A 24,134-nucleotide genomic window follows, 5' to 3' on the forward strand; every position below is an offset into this window, starting at 1 on the left:
TCTGAACTCGAACATTACTCTGAGAGGCACTAGTTGGTTAACTCCACCCCTGAAGTACTGACGGCTCATTTTGGGGGGCCTGCGGCATCTCTAGTCAGATCTAGAACTTGCTATAAATGTGAAAACCATCACCACCCCCTGGAAGCTATTCCAATTAGCCAGAGAAGCGGTCTTTGTGCACCATTTGGCTGCACAAAAGCAGAACGGCAAGGGCTGGATTTGAGCTTTTAGACGGGCTCTGCAAACTCCATATGAAAGGCTGAAGGTGGCTCCATGAACACAATTTCAGATTATCGCCTTCTTCATGCAGGCTTTTAGAAAGAGCTTGCCACCAGATTTGCTAAAAGGATCTCAGCTCACGTGAATGATTTCTTGGCACAAAAAGCCTTCCTTTCCTGTTATATTACAGCATGTGTGCCACATTTCTTCAACTGGCAAGTTTTCCTTCACAAACAGAAAGCAAGCTCATGCGACCTATGGCAGTCCTAAAGCTACATTTAGATACCCCAGTTCCTTAGCTTTGAGCTTTAAAACTATTAGAAGTATCTTATTCCTTCACCTGAACACGCTGATACTTTGTAATAGTTTTCTCTTTTCTTTCTTTTTTGTCTTTTTATAATAAGGCTAATAAAACAATCTCATTGGGTTTTTGGTGCTAAAATCATAAATGGTCTTTCTTGCAACATTGGAAAAATGACCATAACTGTGAACAGTGTGTTTACTGCCCAGCAAAATGCATGTCCCGATACTCTGGAGCAGCAATCAAAGGCATTTCATTCCATCAGTTGCCGGTAGCCGGAATCTCTCCAGGCAAACAAGAAGGTGAAGACACAGAGCCGGACCTCAGGCAGCATTCTGAGGACAAAGCAGAATTTATTACCAATTGTGATTGGTAATAAAAAGCGTTCTCCTGCCTCGCCTCACAGAGCTACATCCAAAGCAGTGTTCTTTATTTACCTCCTGGGGAGTGACAGGTGCTGAGAGCCAGAGAAATCAGCGACCAGCTCACAGTCACGCAGATGAATATATCACGTATCACACTGCTCTCTATGCTGATTTTCACCAGCTCACAGTCACGCAGATGAATATATCACGTATCACACTGCTCTCTATCCTGATTTTCACCAGCTCACAGTCACGCAGATGACTATATCACGTATCACACTGCTCTCTATCCTGATTTTCACCAGCTCACAGTCACGCAGATGAATATATCATTATCACACTGCTCTCTATCCTGATTTTCACCAGCTCACAGTCACGCAGATGACTATATCACGTATCACACTGCTCTCTATCCTGATTTTCACCAGCTCACAGTCACACAGATGAATATATCACGTATCACACTGCTCTGTATCCTGATTTTCACCAGCTCACAGTCACGCAGATGAATATATCACGTATCACACTGCTCTGTATCCTGATTTTCACCAGCTCACAGTCACGCAGATGAATATATCACGTATCACACTGCTCTGTATCCTGATTTTCACCAGCTCACAGTCACGCAGATGAATATATCACGTATCACACTGCTCTCTATCCTGATTTTCACCAGCTCACAGTCACGCAGATGAATATATCACGTATCACACTGCTCTGTATCCTGATTTTCACCAGCTCACAGTCACGCAGATGAATATATCACGTATCACACTGCTCTGTATCCTGATTTTCACCAGCTCACAGTCACGCAGATGAATATATCACGTATCACACTGCTCTCTATCCTGATTTTCACCAGCTCACAGTCACACAGATGAATATATCACGTATCACACTGCTCTCTATCCTGATTTTCACCAGCTCACACACAGATGACTATATCACGTATCACACTGCTCTCTATCCTGATTTTCACCAGCTCACAGTCACGCAGATGAATATATCACGTATCACACTGCTCTCTATCCTGATTTTCACCAGCTCACAGTCACGCAGATGAATATATCACGTATCACACTGCTCTGTATCCTGATTTTCACCAGCTCACAGTCACGCAGATGAATATATCACGTATCACACTGCTCTCTATCCTGATTTTCACCAGCTCACAGTCACACAGATGAATATATCACGTATCACACTGCTCTCTATCCTGATTTTCACCAGCTCACACACAGATGACTATATCACGTATCACACTGCTCTCTATCCTGATTTTCACCAGCTCACAGTCACGCAGATGAATATATCATTATCACACTGCTCTCTATCCTGATTTTCACCAGCTCACAGTCACACAGATGAATATATCACGTATCACACTGCTCTCTATCCTGATTTTCACCAGCTCACAGTCACGCAGATGACTATATCACGTATCACACTGCTCTCTATCCTGATTTTCACCAGCTCACAGTCACACAGATGAATATATCACGTATCACACTGCTCTCTATCCTGATTTTCACCAGCTCACAGTCACGCAGATGACTATATCATGTATCACACTGCTCTCTATCCTGATTTTCACCAGCTCACAGTCACACAGATGAATATATCACGTATCACACTGCTCTGTATCCTGATTTTCACCAGCTCACAGTCACACAGATGAATATATCACGTATCACACTGCTCTGTGTCCTGATTTTCACCAGCTCACAGTCACGCAGATGAATATATCACGTATCACACTGCTCTCTATCCTGATTTTCACCAGCTCACAGTCACACAGATGAATATATCACGTATCACACTGCTCTCTATCCAGATTTTCACCTGACATTGCCACCGAGATTTTGAGGTCAAACCCAAGATTTTCTGCAAAACACTGAGAAATGCAAAGTTCTCTAGGGATTTTCAGATGCGGTGTTTTGAAATAACTTTTACTCCTCCACAAAAAGATTGTGAGGCAAATGGGTATTTTATTCCATTTATTGTATCTGGTGTGGACCCAAAAGCGTTAACATTTTAACGTAGAAGGTTCTGCTTTCTCCTCTCTACTCCCTTTCCATTTGAGGCCTTAGCATGGAGCATAAGTAAACAGACCACGTTTCTTCACCTTTTCATATCTACACCAAAAATGAGCTGTGTGCTTATCGAGGAGTTCAAAGTATAAGATCTTTGAAGATAACTATCTCTGTTTTTAGGACAGAATTGGTAGAAAGATAAGGGTCATGTCAGATGGGACTGGGCTGAAATCATGGCTCCCTCCTACACCTGCTGAGTTAGGGGCATTCATACTTAACCTCGAGAAACTTCACTGTGAAATAGGACTAATGCCGTCTTCCTTTCAAGGCTGGCGTGACAATTAGAAATAATATCCTGTGTAAAATGCCTGGCTCATTATATTACGCTCCTTGTATTATTCTTGTTAGTATTATGACCAGTCCTACTCATGCCTAATAAAAATTAAATGCTTAAAAGATACTTGCTTTGTGGACGAATAAATGAATGAATGAATATTTACTAACAGTTCTCCTTAGGGACCCTCAATTGCCTTTGATATAATCAATATACTAAAGCAGTGACACATTAATCACTTGGGGATACTGTTAAAATGCACATTCTGCAGGCGAGGTGGGAGGAGCCGTTGAGGCCAGGAGTTTGCCTGGGCAACATTGGAAGACCTCGCCTCTACTAAAAACTTTTTAAAAATTGGCCATGGTAGAGCAGGCCTGTAGTCCCAGCTACTCAGGTGGCTGAGGTGGGAGGATCGCCTGAGCCTGGGAGACTGTGGCTAAGCAAGCTATGATTGTGCCATTGCACCCCAGCCTAGGCAACAGAGTGAGACGTTGCCTAGAACAAAAACTAAAACAAAAGCAAAGCGTTTTCTGGGTCCGTAAGTCTGAAGCGGCGTCTGTGATTCTGTCTTTCTAATAAGCTCCCAGACCATGCTGAACAAATTCCTAGAAGATCCCATTATCTAGAAATAGGCCAGTTCTTTAGATTCTCAGGTGACGCCAAAACATATCCTACCCTAGTAAAACCCGAACACCGTTAGACACAACTGCTTTTTCTCCCCACAGCAACTAACTAATAACAGATTCTCAACAGCATTATTATCTTCGCTCAAGGGATCAGGGAGTTGAGCTCCAATTACCTCATCAATGAACTTACCACATGCAAGGAGCTAAGGATCAAATCGCATCCCATGTTTATGAAAAACGGCCCGGTCACACGCATACCCAGCTTTGTCTTATGAGTCAAAAAAGATCTGCTATTGTGGTAACTGAAACCCGAGTTTCGAAGGTCTCCGTAATAAAAGGAAGAATAGCAGTGAAATTATCATGTATTTGCAAGTTCACTTCGGTTTGCTTTATGCCAACGGGTGCTAGATAACATAAACACTGGAAAGGGAAGAGGGGAGGACAAGAGAAATAGGCCCTTGGCTTCCTGGAACTTAGAGCCCAGTGAAGAGGCCATGCTCACTGTACCACGCCAGGATGCTGGCCCAAAGCCCGACATCCTCCACACTGCCTGGGAAGAGTCATGCTGAGTATGTTTCTGCCCAGTGGGGCTTTCCCTTCAGCTCAGACCATTGACACAGATAGAAACAAGCATGATGGGTACTTTGCTGCCACAGGACATTAACCTAAACCACTGAGGACTAACCTAGACAACAGGGCACCAAGGAAGGTTGTTCTGAAGAAGTGACCCTCAAGCCAAGGTCAGAAGAAGGAATGATCAAGGCCAGGTATCCGGAAGGAAAGGTGTGGAGAGTGGCAGAAGAGCACGCTCCAAGCTGCAGAAGGATATTATAACCATATCTTTATCACCAACAAATATCATTGTGTTTTCCTAAAAAATACATTTTTTTAAAAAAAGCAGAAAAGGGTAGAAAATGCTGGAAGAACAGAAAACAAATCCAATATGGTTTCTCTCCACTAGCTAAATACTCACATAGCTAAATACTAAAAACTCAAATCTTCAAAAGGAAGAAGCAAGAATCCCCACATAACCCCTATGCCAAGACATGTGAAGATCTTCAACTTTATAAGGAGTATAACAAGTGCTACAAAAATGCAAATACATTAATTACCCAAATACATTTCTGGCAGGGTCATTCAGCCAGGTCACTTGCCATTACCTGGAGAATGAATATGGCAGAGAGACCCTCTATCAAAAGATAGACTTCTGGCCGGGTGCAGTGACTCAGGCCTGTAATCTCAGCACTTTGGGAGGCTGAGGTGGTGGATCACACGAGGACAGGAGTCTGAGACCAGCCTGGCCAACATGATGAAATGCTGTCTCTACTAAAAATACCAACATTAGCTAGGCATGGTGGTGCACACTCGTAATCCCAGCTACTTGGGAGTCTGAGATGGGAGAATCACTTGAACCCAGGAGGCAGAGCTTGCAGTGAGCTGAGACAATGCCACTGTACTCCGACCTGGGCAACAGAGTGAGACTTTGTCTCAAAAAAAAAAAAAAAGGCAGATTTCAAAAAAGAGACCACAGTAATTTGGTTTTACTATAAGGCTGAACATTAATGAATATGTTATATATTTGTGAATGGGATTTCTTTTCTTAGAGACAGAATGAGAGAAATTAATCATTTAAAAAAATACTTCAAAAGCAAAGTGCTTTGGAAGGTGTCATTTGCAAAACAGTTTTCATTTGACTCCCATAGTTTTAATTATCCAAACGTGAGTAGGTAGGAATTTGCTTCATGGTATTTGGTAATAAGATCATGTTTCATTTCTTATTTTGATTAGTCAAATTAGCTTTGGTCCCAACGTACCCTTAGCTAGAAGGGTTAACGGAACATTCCATTTAACATGGTTTAAAAGAAGGGGTTCTCCCTCTCGTTACTTGGGATAAGGTCATCCCAACTGTTTGTCCAGGATCATATAAGAATTCGGGGAGTTACGTCGTGCTTGGAAAATAGGGGACTGTGGTGGATTCATGGCTACCATTGTTTCTCCTGCACCTGAAGACACCAGAAGCACTGCCCAACATCACGTCAGGGGTCTCTGAGATGCAGTCCCAGCTATCCCTTCCTCTTCCGATCTCAGGCTCTATAGAGAGATATTCAGAAACATCCTCAAAACCAAGGCCTTCCATGTCCACCCTCCACAGGCTTCCAACAGTCATTTTCATACACATGATTATGGGGGCCGCAGGCCAATGGATACAGGTCTTCACCACCCTTCCCAACATCAAGGGAGCGTCTTCCAAGAATAAGCCTCCAACCAACCCTGCCTCCCCATCCTCTTATTCTCTGTGTGATCCACTTTGGGCCCCACGGTGGGCTTGAAACACAAAACCCAACACTTTTTCCACTGGGGCTGAGAAGTAAAAACAGGTTGTACAACTGCTCAAACCTTTAAGACACAATGCTGGGCCCTTCCTTGGGGATAAGAGTGGTAACAGGAGATGCTTTCTGCTTCCTAGGTAGAAACACAGCAACAAAATTAAAATTTTAAATGTCAGTTACATTTTTTTTAAATTTCCTTAGTAATTCGCAGCTGTGACAGAGGTATTTCCAATACCTCTTTACAGAAAAATTTCTCCACAAACCAAAAACCATTTCCATAAACCTCTTCCACAAACATGTGGTCACATGTTAATTCAATATAAACATTAACTCATTTTCATTCCCTCTCCATCTTGGCTCTCCAGGCCTATCTGTACTCATTCTTCCCATTCAGACCACATTTAAGCAGACTGAACTAATCCTCTGAGCTCATCCAACTCCCTTCAGGAGTTCTACCCGGTGCACAGGTCTCATTTCTAATTCCCCAACTCATCTAGGCCATCTTGATCTCCTACATCCTCAGTGGATGGTGGAAACTAAGACTTGTGCCCAAACCATCAAGACCGGCTCACCATCCCGTTGCACTCCACGCCCCCCCCCCCCCCACACACACACAGGCATACACACAGCCACAAACGCCATCACCACCGTCATTCTCCAGGGCAACATCAACGTAAGCTAAGAAGGACATTGAGGACGGCCTAACTTGTCATATTGCTGGAGTCGACATTCTCCTACGTTCACTTCTTTAATAGACACAAAAGATCCATTTAGGGGAAAGTGGGCCATCCGGTGTGTGTGTCACACACACACACACACACACACACACATTTTTAAGTTTTTTTTTTGAGACAAAGTCTTGTTCCGTTACCCAGGCTGGAGTGCAAATGGCATGATCTCAGCTCACTGCAACCTCCGCCTCCCGGCTTCAAGCGATTCTCCTGCCTCAGCCTCCCGAGTACCTGAGATTGCAAGCATGCGCCACCACATCCGGCTAGTTTTTTGTATTTTTAGTAGAGTCGGGGTTTCGCCATGTTGGTCAGGCTGGTCTCAAACTCCTGACCTCAGGTGATTTACCTGCCTTGGCCTCCCAAAGAGCTGGGATTATAGGCATGAACCACCGTGTCCAGCCCATCCTGTATCTCTAAAGAAATAACCAGTGAGGCAGGAGATAAAAAACCAAAATTCTCTAAGATGAAATATGTTCAACTGTGAAAAGAGAAGAAATAAAGGAAGAAAACATAGGCACTTAAAGACCACCACCTTCCTGAGTTAAAGTAGCCCATCATACCCAAAGAAGTTGGAATTGATTTAATGGGTAACATATTTTAAGAACAGAAGAAAACAAAACAAAACACATTAATTCCCCCAGTAATGAATTCTAATGTTTTCAAATCTTACTTTTCAGTAAGTCTTGAATGTTTTTGAAGTGATTTATTTTGTTTTTCCCTCACTGGGAGCAGGGCTGAGCAGCAGCCTTTGGGCTAATCTCCCCATCACCGCTCACATAGGTTCATCAAAAGTTATCTTAGTAAATCTTTCACATAAAGCCAAGTTCTAGCTCATGGAACACAAGCCCTCAACAACTGGTCCTCCCTACCTCTTCAGACTTAGCTCCCCCCACTCCTGGCCATCACCTAAACATAAGGCTGTTCTACTCTGCAGCACACAGAAATCCCGTCTTAAGTGCCTCCATCTTCCCCTCCACTACTCTCCGTCACTGAGTCCCACGTACTACTTGAAAGATCACCTCTGAGGGGAGCCTGCCCAAATGCTCCGGGGCTGGGTCCTCAGGCGTACCTCCAGCAGGGCACTCCACACTGTATAGAAATTACGCTGTCACTATGCTCCTCCTATGCCCAAATCTGGAAGGGGTGGACAGAACACCTTACTCATTTTTATCCCAAGTACCAAGTATATGCTGGGTACTAAAAATTCATAAAATTGTAGTAAACTTTTTTTTTTTTGCACTTGCTGTTTCCTCTTGCAAATTTTATTCTTCCTACGCCATTTGCAAAATCACTTCCTCTGGGATATCATCCACAAATTCTCCTGAAGACTATTCCAAATGTGATCTCAAGAATGTCATATTACATCTCTACACCTGACTCTCCCGCCATAAAATGAGGACGACGGAATACAAGCCTCAGAGTTTTCGGGAGGATTAAAGAAATTAATACAGCTGAGGTAACCTAGAAGAGTCTAGCACCTGGTGTTGGACAAACGTTCACTAGCGGTATTATTCCGGCTGACAATGGTAATGCTACCTAACCCACGTTACTCGCCCCAGCTGGAGGGCAGTGAGGTGGTCTAGCTCACGCCTGGGTTCAAGTGCTCTTCCTGCCTCAGCCTCCCCAGTTGCTGGGATTACGGGCACAAGCCACCATGTCTGGCTGCTTTTTGTATTTTTTAGTAGAGACAGGGTTTCACCATGTTGGCCAGGCTGGTCTCAAACTCCTGACCTCAAGAGATCCAGCCGTCTCGGCCTCGCAAAGTGCTGGGATTACAGGCATGACCCACTGCTCCTGGTAAAATGGCTGACTGAACCTGGCATTTAAAGCTAAGCAGTTTTCCTTCCGTTCCTTTTTTTCTTTAAATCACCAGAACTTGGACCATGTACCAATCATTCCTGACCACCACCTGGCGGTTGATAAGCTTATCAAAAGTATATTTCTACTAGGTCTAAGATTAATCCCTACTGCTTGCAGCTAAGTGTCCAGCATCCGGCTCTTGCATAAGCTGACACCCACTGAATGAACTGTGCACTGGAGGTGAAATGATAAACTTACCTTCCTGCATGTGTAATGACTTACCACAGGTTTCAAAAGTACATTACATCCTCAGCGTTCCCGACATCGTTCCCATCATATGTGAGTCTCTGACTCACGACGCCCCCCACTTGGGTGTCTAATAAAACGTTAAAGCTGAATTCGGAAACTCATCCCTCCGCAACCCTGCTGGACACTGCAGTCCTTGGCGTCACTATCTCACAGCAGTTCCATCCTACCAGTAGTTTAGGCCAAAAACACTGGAGTCCACCCTGACTCTGTCATGCCAAACCACACTATCAACAAATCTACCTTCAAATGAGAATCCAAATCCCAATCGCTTTTTTAATGGACTTTGTTCTTTATAGAAGTTTTAGGTTCACAGCAAAACCAACCAATGTTTACCATCATTCATTCTGGTTCAAGCCATTGATTTTTTAAAGAGCCTTTTAATTGCTCCTCCCATTTCTGCCTTTGCTCCTATCAGTTAATTCTTCAGAGGTTAATTCAGATCGAAACCTTTCTTTCCTCACCACCCTCAGCCGGGTACAGTGGCTCCCGCCTGTAATCCCAGCACTTTGAGAGGCCACAGCAGGTGGATCTAAGGTCAGGAGTTAGAGACGGGCCTGGCCTGTAATCCCAGGACTTTGAGAGGCCAAGGTGGGTGGATCTCAGGTCAGGAGTTAGAGACGGGCCTCGCCTGTAATCCCAGCACTTTTGAGAGGCCACGGCGGGTGGATCTAAGGTCAGGAGTTAGAGACGGGCCTGGCCTGTAATCCCAGCACTTTGAGAGGCCAAGGCGGGTGGATCTCAGGTCAGGAGTTAGAGACGGGCCTCACCTGTAATCCCAGCACTTTTGAGAGGCCACGGCGGGTGGATCTAAGGTCAGGAGTTAGAGACGGGCCTGGCCTGTAATCCCAGCACTTTGAGAGGCCAAGGCGGGTGGATCTCAGGTCAGGAGTTAGAGACCGGCCTAGCACTTTTGAGAGGCCACAGCAGGTGGATCTCAGGTCAGGAGCTAGAGACGGGCCTCACCTGTAATCCCAGCACTTTTGAGAGGCCACGGCGGGTGGATCTAAGGTCAGGAGTTAGAGACGGGCCTGGCCTGTAATCCCAGCACTTTGAGAGGCCAAGGCGGGTGGATCTCAGGACAGGAGTTAGAGACCGGCCTGGCCTGTAATCCCAGCACTTTGAGAGGCCACAGCCAGTGGGTGGATCTCAGGTCAGGAGTCAGAGACCGGCCTGGCCTGTAATCCCAGGACTTTTGAGAGGCCACGGTGGGTGGATCTCAGGACAGGAGTTAGAGACCGGCCTGGCCTGTAATCCCAGCACTTTGAGAGGCCACAGTGGGTGGATCTCAGGTCAGGAGTTAGAGACCGGCCTGGCCTGTAATCCCAGGACTTTGAGAGGCCACGGTGGGTGGATCTCAGGACAGGAGTTAGAGACCGGCCTGGCCAACATGGCAAAACCGCGTCTGTACTAAAAATACAAAAATCAGCCAAACGCAGCAGTGGGCACCTGTAATCCTAGCTACTGGGGAGCTGAGGCAGGAGAACTGCGTGAACCTGGGAGGCAGAGGTTGCAGTGAGCTGAGATCACGCCACTGCACTCCAGCCTGGGTGACAAGGGCAAAACTCTGTCTCCAAACAAACAAAAAACCCTCCTAAGGCTTTCCATGCCCTCGAAATCTCTTCACCTCCACCTCAGCATTACAAACACACCAAGCATGATGAAATGTTAAGGCCTAAAAAGGTGGGATTATTTTTTAATGTTTTGTTCGGCGCAGTGTCTCCAGCACCTGGAAGCACACTTGGGACAGTCTAAGAGAACAGCAAGTAAAAAGCATTTTAACGAACGCTCTTGCTTCAGGGCCTTTATGTTTGCTGTTCTCTCAGATGAGGATCCTCTCCTCTCAGGTACCCGCATGTGTTCTCCCTCGGCTCCTTCAGGGCTGCTCAGTAAGGCCCTGCTTACCAAGCACCCCGCTTAATTTCTATCACAAATTCACTTCCCTCTCCCCACGTTTTCTTCACAGCATTTACACCGTGTTTCACTCACTTGCATATTGCCCGCCATCCCCCATACACACAATTCTAAGATCTGTGAGATCAGAATTGCTGGTTTTCTTCACTGCTAAATCTGCAGCATCGGGAGCAGGGCCTTGCAATTTGCAGCGCCTGATACTGAATGGGTATAATTTTCTATGTATATTTCACTTGATACCATTTGGGTAGTTTGAGGGTTGTCTTTTTGGAAAGTCTTTAAATGTATTTCTAAGTCCTGTAAGATTTTTGCCTTCTATTAATATGATTTTTATTTTGGAGGCTAAAAGTTGACCTAATATCATTGCTACTACAACAGCAATAAATTATACTTGTTTTAATGTCTCCAGCACATGAAAACATAAAGACCCCCATCATAAGCAATATACCTTTAAAAAACGGATTTAAATTGAAACTGATTAGCCGGGCGCGGTGGCTCACGCCTGTAATCCCAGCACTTTGGGAGGCCGAGGCGGGTGGATCACGAGGTCAAGAGATCGAGACCATCCTGGTCAACGTGGTGAAACCCCGTCTCTACTAAAAATACACAAAATTAGCTGGGCATGGTGGCGGGTGCCTGGAGTCCCAGCTACTCCGGAGGCTGAGGCAGGAGAATTGCCTGAACCCAGGAGGCGGAGGTTACGGTGAGCCGAGATCGCGCCATTTCACTCCAGCCTCAGTAACAAGAGTGAAACTCCGTCTCAAAAAAAAAAAAAAACTGATTAAACAGTCAAAAATTCATTTTATCGAACTGCCTTGATGTCTTTAATGCTGCCCAACCAATACTCTAGAACAAAAAGTCTTTTTTATTTATTTAGTAAATCTTAAAGGGCAATCTGAATTCAGAGACTTTAGATAATTTTTAGCGTCTCCAATATCAAGTATAAACAATAAAAAACGACAGAAAAACTATGTTCAGTAGCACTGGAGAAGTAAAAAATGCAAATATTTATTACAGTATTACTGATGCCTTTCAGAATCATTTATGCTGGAAAACATACACCAAAGGGTACACACTGCATGATTCCACTTATATAAAATGCTAGAAAACGCAACTGCTGTAGTGCCACGCACATCAGTGGTTGCCTGGAGCTGAGGATGGAAGAAAGGAAGCAGGGTGGAACCTATGAAAGGTGACGGAAATGTTCTTTGGTGATTACATATACAGCAACCAAAACTCATCTAACTGTACAACTGAAATGGCTTGAAAGATACTTATGCCGCTTGCCCACGTTAGACTGACCAGAATAATATTTAAGTATCAACACAGCATGAGCAACAATATTCACACTCAGTCGATGGAAGCTCACGTTGGTACCACCTCCTAAGGAAAACATTTTGGCAGTGCGAAAGCTTATAATGCACACAACTCACAATTTACAATGAACAAAATTCTTTAAGTCGGTTAACAATGTCTTCCAGGAAATCAAAGTATACAAATATCATTCAAAGTATATTTCAGGCCAGGCATGGTGGCTCACCCCTTTAATCCCAGCACTTTGGGAGGCCAAAGCGGGCTGGTCGCTGATCACCTGAGGTCAGGAGTTCAAGACCAGCCTGGCCAACATGATGAAACCTCATCTCTACCAAAAATACAAAAATTAGCTGGACGTGGTGGCACATGCCTGTAATCCTAGCCGAAGCATGGGAGGCTGAGACACAAGAATCGCTTCAATGAGGGAGGTGGAGTCTGCATGAGTCCTATTCATGCTACTGCACTCCAGCCTAAGTGACAGACTGTCTCCAAAAAAAAAAAAAAAAGATCTATGTGAATGCGGTAAGTAAAAAAGGTGAAATCCATGCCTGTAGTCCCAGGTACTTGGGATGCTGGAGGCTGAGTACGAATTTTGTGAACCCAGGAGGCGGAGGGTACAGCAGGCCATCGCAGCACTGCACTCCAGCCTGGGCGACTGAGCAAGATTGTCTCCAAAAAAAACATCAAATCACAGAACTGAATGTGTAACAATTTTAAAAAGCACACAAAAAAAATATTAATCAGGAGATCAGGAAGCTGAGGTCAGTTGAAGGTAAAGACTGCCATTTTGTTCCTGCTTTCTGTATTTATAAATTCTTCAATCTGGTCATTACAACAATATTAAAAGTTACTTTAAAAGATACTATTGATCCTTAGGACAAATTCTGAAACAACCGCTGACTTCTGAAATTACATTTAAAAAGAAATCAGATCTTTCAGGTTTGGGGAGGCCACATATGAAAACAAGAGACCGAAATTTAAATAAGCTAACGTCTACAAAGACTGGCGCTTGCTACATGGGCACTAAAAACAGTAACTAGGTTCTCTCTTAATTTATGAAATTCAAGAGGACACGAGCTGGGAACCTGATAACCCACTCACCTGCAAAGCTCGATGGCGTCTGTCCTACATTACTTGCTCTGAGCCCAGCTCTCAAGAGAAGCTATCAGTTTCACAATCTATTACTATTCCCTAGCTACACACCTTTCTCTAAAAATACTGTTTTTCTAACAAAAAAAGGGTCCCCAAAATGTAATAATTATGTATACACAAGACCCATGGGGCATCCAAATATAAATAGATTCGTGAAAGCTTTCAACAGAAATATGTAAGTCCGCTGCAATTTCATCATAAACTCGCAGGTCTCGCAAAATGTAATTTTTTTAGCAGAAGCCTATGAACACTACAGAGGAAAAAAGGTTCTCTGAGGGCAGCAACGCTCTAGGATCAAGGAAAAACATTCAAATAAAGGAACCAGGCCAGGCGTGGTGGCTCACACCTGTAATCCCAGCACTTTGAGAGGCCGAGGGAGGCGAACCACCTGAGGTCAGGAGTTCAGGACCATCCTGGCAAAACCCAGGCTCTACTAAAAAGACAAAAATCAGCTGGGTGTGGTGAAACATGCCTGTAAACCCAGCTACTCGGGAGGAGAGGCAAGAGAATTGCTTGAACCTAGGAAGCAGAGGTTGCAGTGAGCCAAGATCGTGCCTCTGCACTCCGGCCTGGGCAAGAGTAAGACGAGAAAGAAGGAAAAAGGAGGGGAGAGTTGGTGGGAGGGGAGAAGACCGGCCAGGTGCGTTGGCTTACTCCTGTAATCTCAGCACTTCGGGAGGCTGAGGTGGGCAGATCACGAGGTCAGGAGTTTGAGACCAGCTTGGCCAACATGGTGAAACCCTGGCTCTACTAAAAAGTGTGGTGGTGCACGCCTGTAATCCCAGCTACTCGGGAGGCTGCGGCAGGAGAAACGCTTGAACCCAGGAGAGGTGGAGATTGCAGTGAGCTGAGATCACGCCACTGGGCTCCAGCCTTGGTGACAGAGAGACTACATCTCAAAAACCAAGAAATCAAAATTGGGTAATTCCTTCAAACTAGTTTTTTTAAAAAATGGGCCAAGTTCAGTGGCTCACACCTGTAATCCCAGGAGTTAAAAGACCAAGCCTGGGCAATACATTCAAAAGGCAGCCAACGTGGCGGTGCCGGCCTGGAGCCCTAGCTACTCAGGATGCCAAGACCACAGGATCACTTGAACCCAAAGTGTCGGAATGAAGCTGCAGTGAGCTAAGATCCCACCTCTGCACTACAGCCGGAGCAACAGAGCAAGAATCTGTCTCAAAAAATAATTGTTATTTGTAACATAAAACAGAATTCTGGGCTGGGCACAATGGCTCCTGCCTATAATCCCGGCACTTTGGGAGGCTGAAGAGGGTGGATCATGAGGTCAAGAGCTCAAGACCAGCCTGGCCAACATGGTGAAATCTCATCTCTACTAAAAATACAAATATTAGCCCGGCATGAGGGCGGGCACCTGTGATCCCTGCTACTCGGGAAGCTGAGGCAGGAGAATTGCTTGAACCAGGGAGGCGGAGGTTTCGGTGAGCCGAGACCAAGCCACTGCACTGCAGCCTGGGCAACAGAGACTCCATCTCAAAATACAAACAAACAAAAGAACATTTTAAAAAATTAAGTAAGCCAAAATATGACATCCAAACATGTAAAAATATGACATCAATAACCCTACACACTAAGAATATTTAAACAAACTGAAGCATAGTTCCTTTTATTAGGTCATTTTTTTGCTGTTGTTTTTTAAAGAGGGGGGCGGAGGGGTCAGGCACGGTGGCTCATGCCTGTAATCCCAGCACTCTGGGAGGCCGAGGCAGGAGACTCACTTGAGGTAGGGAGTTCAAGCCCTGCCTGGCCAACATGGCGAAACCCCATCTTTACTACAAAATACAAAAATTAGCTGGGCATGGTGGCACGCACGTGTAGTCCCAGCTACCTGGGAGGCTGAGGCACAATAATCACTTCAACCTGGAAGCGGGAGGCTGCATGCAGTGAGCTGAGATCGTGACACTGTACTCCAGCCTTGGCAACAGAGCAAGACACCATCTTAAAAAGTAAAAAGGCGGGGTGGAGGAGGGGGGTCCTCACCGTATCCTCAAACTCCCGGCCTCAAGCAATCCTCCCTGCTTACCTTCCAAGTAGTTGGGATTACAGGCAAGAGCCACTGCATCTGGTAAATAAGGTTCTTATGAAATGGTATCTGACGTCACAAAATGTGGCTTAAGCCAGGTCACTTCAACCCTACTACCGTTTATCACTGTAATTTTCCAAACTATTGTACTATAAGAATTACTCACCTATGATACTCATTTAACAAGTAATTTAGAGACTATTCTGTGCCATGGATGATCATGCTAGGCACTGGCTGTGGCAGAAACACTGGACACAACTTTGTAGTGGTGTCACAGTGCACGTTCATGTTCTCACTCTGTGAGCAGCAGTTTGGTACCGTGAAAATAATTCTGACCTAGGGAAAAAAAAAATCTGGGTTGCAATTCCTGCTCTAACCTGCTTACAAATCCTTCCTAATTTTCAGATTAACAGAACCATGTGTTATACCATGCAAACTTGATTCAATAAATTATGCAACGTCAGTTTTTTCAGATAAAAATAAGAATACATTTTACGACTGTAATAGTTTAAAGCTACAGAGCCTCATAACCATTAAATTTTTTAAATATTCTAATCTTTTTTTTTTTTTTTTTTTTGTGAGACGAAGTTTTGCTGTTGTTACCCAGGCTGGAGTGCAATGGCGCGATCTCTGCTCACCGCAACCTCCGCCTCCTGGGTTCAGGCAATTCTCCTGCCTCAGCCTCCTGAGTAGCTGGGATTACAGGCACGCGCCACCATGCCCAGCTAATTTTTGTATTTTTAGTAGAGACGGGGTTTCACCATGTTGACCAGGATGGTCTCGATCTCTTGACCTCGTCATCCACCCGCCTCGGCCTCCCAAAGTGCTGGGATTACAGGCTTGAGCCACCGCACCCGGCCTAAATATTCTAATCTTAAAAAAAAAAATCAGCAAACGTATTTATTTTAGGCAACATGTATATATAAAAAGTTTATTAGAAATAAGAAATTTTAAATTGTACACTAGTTTAAAAAATGCTCCACTAAAAATACCAAAGATTGTTAGTGGAGCACTTATTAAAATACAAAGATCTTTAGTAGAGCATTTTTAGGTAACATTTATATGTAAAAAGTTTATTAGAACTTTCGGTAACATTTATATATAAAAAGTTTATCAGAAATATAAAAAATTTTAAATTTTACACTATTTTCCACCTCAAGATTCTTTTAGATAAAGCAGATGTGCCTTATAGTTCAAACACAACCTGACATACAAAATATCATTTAGTTCTTAGTAAAATAAATACAGAAACACAACTGATGCAATGAAGGACTATTAATAACTATTTAAAAACCCAATGTAAAAGCTTCCAAAAACCACCATTCGTTGTAGGTACCTGATACAGCAATATTTACTGTAAAATACATTAAATCTTCCACTAAAATTTAATGTACTGGCTTATTAACGAGATCAACAGTACACATTAAAATGCAAGTTGCGTGGTCTAGGTTTATGTTTCTAAACTTTTTGTCAGCTAGACAAAGGAACCAAAACCTTTTTCTTAAAGGACCAGAGACAGGCTGAGTATCCCTTATCCGAAATGCTTGGGAGCAGAAGTATTTCAGATTTCGGATGTTTTCAAATTTTTGAGTATTTGCATATACATGAGACTCAAGAAATGGGATCCAAGACTAAACGTAAAGCTCATTTATATCTCACATGCGCCTTATACACACAGACTGAAGGTAATTTTATACGACAGTTTTCATAATTTTATGCGTGAAACGAAGTTGTAGTCACGCTTTGACTACGACCAGTCACGGGGTCTGGGGTGGAATTTCCCACTTGCGGCATGATGTCAGCACTCAGAAAGTTTTGGACTTTGGAGCATTTTTTATTTCAGATTTTTGGATTAGGGATTGCCAACCTGCAGTAAAAATTTGGGGCTTGCAGGACCTAAGGTCTCACCACTGAATTCTGCCAATGCAGGGAGAAAGCAGGCACAGAAAACACACATATAAATGGGCACGCTTGTGAGCTGTGGCTGGCTTGGTGCTGAGCAATACATACATTCTGGACAACAGACTTATCTCAGGTGTCATATTACAAATATGTCATACTAGAAGGCAGGAGGAACAATACAGATGGCCAGACATTCATAAATGAAAACCACAAATTAAAATTTTCACACTTATTACCCAATCATAATTGGATGTTATGTGTATATATGTATACATACAAGTTATAAATCTAGCTTATTTCAATTCCACATTCTTTTTGGTGTGTTAATCAATGGTATCAAACCAACATCAGATAAGCAGCAAAAGAATTATGAGTGATTGAATACTCAGTAGTTAATCAAGAATCAGGAAATCTGGTTTTGACATCCAAGTATTTCTACACAATGAAAAAACTTATTTACTGTGCTCTTTAGAAAATATCAGATGTATCTTTTCAGGTGTCATTTTAAAATTGAATTAAACTGTTACAATTTGAAGCTATATGTGATTTGCTTTGTTTTATTAGAAAAAATACTCAAGCAAGGTCTACAATCATTGGTCAATTAAGAATGACTTACAAGAACATAAGGCAATAAAATAAAAATACAGGTACAAACTATGTATCTGAAACACTTCTATTTGGCAATTTCATAACAAATCAAATTTTAAAAAGAACAAAAAAGATTGCAGGTTACTTCGCAGATACAGAATAAAGCAATGGATGAAGTGCTTACGCAAAAGAAAACAAACAAAGGAAACACTTTGCTTTTCAAAAATAGAATCACATTGCTATAGACCAAACGGACAATACCCTACCAACAACCGTTCCAGAATGCCTTCCAGTGGCGGTGCCTTCCTTCGCACGTCATTTAAGTTTATAAGACTCATTTCATGTAAATAGCTCTTTACCCCATTGTTCACGAATAAAGTCTCTCATCATTTTTACATTTTTTAATTTTGTAAAGCAAATGAGAAATGATTTATGTATCATGGAACCTTTCCCATTTTGGAACCAAAGGTTTAATTCAATATTTTTGTCTATTATTTCTTTAAAAAATTTAGTGTAAAAACTGCTGGTTTTTATATTACTGTATTAAGTGAGAACTCCTCAATCAGGAGTATTTTCTGCAGTTTCACTGCAAATAACCACACACTTCCCAACGTGTCCTTCCAACAGTAAGGAAATAACTGATTTCATGATCACTGTCGGAAATGAGTGCCATAATTCTATTATGGGCATAGGTCCTCCCTCAAAGACTTTCTGGAAGGATGTTCAATTTGTTTTGTTCTGATAGATATTAACAGTAGTACAGAGTCCCTTAAGTCTGCGAAAGACATTTATTGTTAAAGAAGGTGCTTTTATTAACAATTCCTCTGGCAGCACTAGTGAATTACCATAGCCTTCAATATTATTTCTACCATAATATATACATTTAACTTCCATGCCTCTAGAAAAACATCTACAGTACATTTCAAAATATAAAAATATATTACAAATCTGCTGAATTATTTACAAGCAATGTTCTATTATCTCTATGCAACATTTGTTTAATACAATACTAACAAGTTACACATATTTCCATTTCTGTAAGTTAAAAAAAATCGATATGGCTTCTTGCTTACCAAGCAAGAAAGTGATTTTATTTTCCTTTTCAAAACCAACTTTGGTGCATAAAAGATTCAGTTTGAAGATACTTGTAAAAAAAATACAATTTTTCTTACATTAAGAAAAAACAACTCAAAAACCAAATGATTTCCTCAGAAAAAAATTAGAGTCATATAGGTTAAATGAAAATATGAAGATTGTTCAAATAATTTGAAAGGTTTTTCAAAAACCGTTAACAGATTAGTTATATAGGTAAATATGAAGGTACTGTACCCCATGAGGAAGCCCTAGTCCTGCAAAGGGAGCCACCAGACATACTGCAACACTCTTTAACAGTAATTCTCAGCCCTAATTCGATAGACGAATTTTTAGTTGATTGCAAACGTCGTTCACTGTTTGCTTAAATACAAATTGAACACTTTTCTTATCAGAGTTCTGCAAAAGAACACAAATGGCAACCAATCACATCTATTTATCATAATTGAAAAGTAAATTATCTCTTGATAATTTTCATTGTCTAAATACTTCCTAATATGACTTCAAATCAATAAACACTGTCAAGACAAATATCGTTACAGTGCTTTTGGTGTTTGTAAGGGCACATGTTGTAATTGTTTTTCTTTCCAATATAAACTACTGAAATCACTAAAGGGGGGGGAAAAAAAGAAAAGCAGCTTAAAGCAGCAAGCATGCAAAGCCTTTAAGAAGCTGTTCTACTAAGTTGCCAAAAGAGTGTTTGCTCAGTCTCCCACAGTACCATTCCATGAAAATGTGGATATACAGTAATATATTAATATATTCCACTGAAGAGTCTACTTCATTCACAGAATGTTTACACTAAGCATAAATATTATCCTAAATACTGGATTTTTTTTTTTTAAAAAAAAAAAAAAAAAAAAAAGGAAGGGGTTGACTCTAATGTGCAACTTTTCCTAAACCCATTGTCAGTGACTAAGACTGCAGGTGTCCCCGCTTGTTTGCTTTTTATGTATTTATTTATTTTTTACCTCTTCAACCTCTTCTGCGGCATTGTTCTAGAAAAAGAGAAAAAGAAATTCTTTTATTCAACTAAATCAAACACACTGCTTCAAGAGACATTAAAAATATTTCTAAGATACAGGCAATGTGACGATCATAGAGTATAATGAAAATTTATTTCCAAAACATTTATACATATGGATCCATACTTAGTTACATAATAATCGTTGCTTAATAGAAGTTTTAAATTTCGCCTGCTTGTGCGTTTCTAAGATAGAATTCCATGTGTAACACATACATTTTAGGCAACTAGTACTTTAAAACCGACGCTTGGCTGGGTCTGAGTGGCTCATGCCTGTAATCCTCCCAACAGTTTGGGAAGCGAAAGCAGAAAGACTGCTTGAGCCCAGGAGTTCAAGATAAGCCTGGGAAGACAGACAGATGTGGTCTCAGAAACAACTAACCCTGAAGCTTAAATCCCAAATAAATTCAGTTGTCCCTCGGCATGCACAGTGGGAGTGTGGGGGTCCCCAGAACAGAATTTCCTGCAGATTCCAAAATCCAAGGAAATAGCAGGATTTCCAAATAACCTGCATCCATCCTTCTGCATACTTATAATACTTAACATAATATAAATGCTATGTAAACCAGCGTTATCCTACACTGGTCTTTTATTTGTATTTTTTTTGTTGTTGTATTGTTATCTTTTACCCCCAAATAGCTTTCATACACAGTTGGTTGAATCCATGGATGTGGAAGCTGTGGATACAGAGGGCCAACTGTGTATTTTGTCTCATTTTGAAGAAATATATTTTTCAGAAGGTTTGCCATGCTTTCATTTTGATATGTGCACAAGAAGGAAATTATTTCTCCTAAAAACAAGAAAGAATAATTTTCTTATTTTAATTAATTTCACAAGTTTTCCAAATCAAAATCCAGAAATTTAAGAAAAGACTGCTACACCAGGGCAAATCTGTACCACTTTACAGCACACTCAATTCTGATTTTCAGAACAGTGAAAGCATGAAGAGTCAAAGGTAAGTTTTATGGTGGCTTTTTTTTTGGACACAGTCTCGCTCTGTAGCCCCAGTTGGAATGCAGGATGCGTTCTTGGCTCCCCGCAATCTCCGCCTCCTGGGTTCAAGTGATTCTCATGCCTCGGCCACCCAAGTAGCTGAGATTACAGGCGTGCACCACTATATTCGACTGATTTTTGCATTTTTAATAGAAACAGGATTTCATTATGTTGGCTAGGCTGGTCTCGAACTCCCAGCCAAAAGTGATCCATCCATCTCGGCCTCCAAAAGTGCTGAAATTACAGCCGTGAGCCACCTCGCCTAGCCAAGATGGTTTTTTGGATACGGGTAAGGAAAATTAAATCCACAGAAGCACCTAATATATCCTAATAACATTCTCATTTCCAACAATAAAATCGGTAAGAATTGTGGAATCACACACATATTTGAGAATATGCAACCCTGTTCCTATGAACTTCAGAATATCTGTTCTAAGCTTAATTTTTTTCAAGTCACTTTCACTAAAATATCTCAATTGCTTCCTACATAGCACAAGAGCAGAAAAAAATAAGCTGGTTTGGTGAGAAGGCAAGACTCTTTGAAAGAAGGAAGTAGGATGCCGGGCAGAAACACAGACTAATCTTACTTTAAGATCCATGCTCCTTCGACAACTCTCTGAGTGGTAACTTGTAACCTTCCCAAATTTTTAGTAGTAGACTACTCTCAATCTTCTTCTCCTTGATGATCTAGTTCATTCCACAAAGAAGAAGTTTTACTGTATTAATTAGCACTTTCATCAAAAGAAGTTCGAGAAGAAACTTCTTTTTTTCAGACAGGGTCTCACTCTATCAGCCAGGCTGGAGTGCAGTGGCACGATCTTTGCCTCACTGCAACCTCGAACTCCCAGGCTCAAGCAATCCTCCCACCTCAGCCTCCTGAGTAGCTGGGACCACAGCCATGTGCCACGATGCCTGGCTAATTTTTGTATTTTTTTGTAAAGATAGGGTCTTGCTATGTTGCCCAGGCTGGTCTTGAACTCTTAGACTTCAGCAATCTGCCTGCCTCAGCGTCCCAAATGCTGTGATTACAGGCATGAGCCACTGGGCCCACCCAAAAACACCTTTTTTGTGGTAGGGAAAACTGTTTCCACATGGAAATGTCTATAGTTAGACTTTCACTCATAGAATAATGTCTCAAATTACAGGAGTCTATGTGAGTAACACTCAGAAAGTACATCATGGAATGAATACGTCCTCCAAAGTGTCACTATAAAATTAGCTATCTTTACAACAGCTAAAATACACAAAGTTTCATTCAAAAAGACATAAAGCCCTTTCGGTAAGACTGCCTTTTAAAAGCTGGTTTTAAGCATTGCCACCACTTTTTAAATCACTCTAATGTACCTCATTTGGATAGAGGCACCATGGAGTTCAATCACATTCTGTAGACCTTAGGTAGACTATTTAACCTCTTGCCTCAGTTTTCCAATCTGTAAAGCAGAGACAGTAAAACCTACCTCACAGAGCAGCCGTGAGGATAAAGTATACAAAGCACCTAGCAAAGTGACTTAGCACACAGACAGAAATTCTGGTCTCTTCTCCTTCCCCCCATACCTTTATAAGCATAGTACACTAAAAAAACTCAAATCATAAAAGTACTAGAAATGTGAACACTCTAAGCTACATATAAAAAAACAAACAAATAATATTTGAATTGCTCTTTCAGAAAGTTTGGAGAAAGTGTAAGTTCAAAAAAAAAATCAAAACAGTTTTGGTATTTCAGACTCATGCAACGTATTAGGTCCACAAAAGTCTGTTACTATGTAAGAAATTACCTTGTTAAAAGGGCATTTATCTTCAAATTACTACTTAAGATAAATCTGGGATTAAACAAGCATATAAACTTTAGCAAAATACTATTTTCCTGGATTGTACAATTTTTAAACTTTTTGTGAGTCCACACACCAAAGGAAAAAAATGCCAGGAAGTAGTAAGATATGCTTGATATTAAAATTCGGTTCTGAAAACTAAGTCCTAATTTATCCAAATTTGGGGGAGAGAAAATTACAATTCAAAAAGTAAAACATAAAGGCAAGAATTAAATTACCTGTATATGTTTGGGTCCAAAAGCAAGGCAGTATCTTTGGGTAGCTTTGATAAATGAACTACTTTAGTTTTTAACTGATGTCGTTCACTTTCATTCACCCACACATCAGGCAGACTATGAATTAAAAAACAAGTCAACGGTAAGATAACATTCATTTTAGATTGACACTTCCTGTGCCTGCACATTCTGGCATTTTCTGTCCATATTAAGTGAACAAGTTTCCCGGAAGCCAAGTTTCCCGGAAGCTAGCAAATTTCTTTACTGAGAGAGAAATAAAAGGGTCTGGCATGTTGGCTCATGCCTATAATTCCAGCACTTTGGGAGGCCAAGGTGGGAAAGATCACTTGAGCCCAAGAATTCAAGCCTAGAATGGCCAACATGGTAAAAACCCATCTCTACTAAAAATACAAAAATTAGCTGGGCATGGTGGCACACAGCTGTAATCCCAGCTACCCCCGAGGCCAAGGCATCACTTGAACCCAGGAGGCAGAGGTTACAGTGAGCCAAGAGTGCACCACTGCACTCCAACATGGGCGGCAGAGCAAGACTGTCTCAAAAATAAATAAATAAATAGATAAAAACCCTGGAAGATTAAACTCCATTTAAAAAAAAAAAAGCATGTGGCTACAATACTAAATTCAAAAAAATTCAACTCTGTAAGAAAATTAAAATAAATGTATTTTGATATTTGGATTAATCAACTTTCAAAACATTAGAATACACACATCTAAATTTGATTTTTTTGGAACAGGGTCTCGCCCCGTCACCCAGTCTTGAGGGCAGCGATTCAATCACAACTCAATGCAGCTTCAACCTCCTGGGCTCAATCCATCTTCCCACCTCAGCCACCTGAGTATCTGGGACTACAGGCGACAACATCACAACCAGCTAATTTTTTTGTTTTTTGTTTTTTTTCCTGTAGAGACGAGGTCTCACTATGTTGCCCAGGCTGATCTCAAACTCCTGGCCTAAAAGCGATCCTCCTGCCTCAGCCACACAAAGCACTGGGATTGCCAGCATAA

At 41.9% G+C, this 24,134-nt stretch overlaps 1 protein-coding gene and 1 long non-coding RNA gene across 6 annotated transcripts in view; one reads left to right on the forward strand and one right to left on the reverse strand.

Annotated features, from left to right (window-relative positions):
• LOC144577828 (uncharacterized) overlaps window positions 1-5,251 on the forward strand; it is a 6,122-nt gene extending 871 nt beyond the window's left edge. The window contains exon 2 of the long non-coding RNA XR_013522444.1: window positions 624-5,251. This is a non-coding gene — a long non-coding RNA (uncharacterized LOC144577828). The remainder of the gene's footprint in view (window positions 1-623) is intronic.
• Window positions 1-24,134, reverse strand: part of AEBP2 (AE binding protein 2) — a 115,144-nt gene that overhangs the window by 23,233 nt on the left and 67,777 nt on the right. For 2 of the 5 annotated variants that reach the window (XM_035255196.3, XM_035255197.3), the window contains exons 7-9: window positions 23,113-23,226; window positions 20,020-20,046; window positions 17,280-19,447 (exon numbers count right to left, since the gene is read on the reverse strand). In XM_035255196.3, coding sequence (XP_035111087.1) covers window positions 19,402-19,447; window positions 20,020-20,046; window positions 23,113-23,226 — 187 coding nt within the window. In that variant the 3' untranslated portion in view covers window positions 17,280-19,401. Of the gene's footprint in view, window positions 856-6,959; window positions 15,803-17,279; window positions 19,448-20,019; window positions 20,047-23,112; window positions 23,227-24,134 lie in introns of those variants that run through there. The other 3 variants (XR_008473585.2, XM_035255194.3, XM_035255195.3) reach the window with 3 other exon arrangements.

Source organism: Callithrix jacchus, chromosome 9 (genome assembly GCF_049354715.1).
Source record: "Callithrix jacchus isolate 240 chromosome 9, calJac240_pri, whole genome shotgun sequence".
Classification (NCBI taxonomy): domain Eukaryota; kingdom Metazoa; phylum Chordata; class Mammalia; order Primates; family Cebidae; genus Callithrix; species Callithrix jacchus.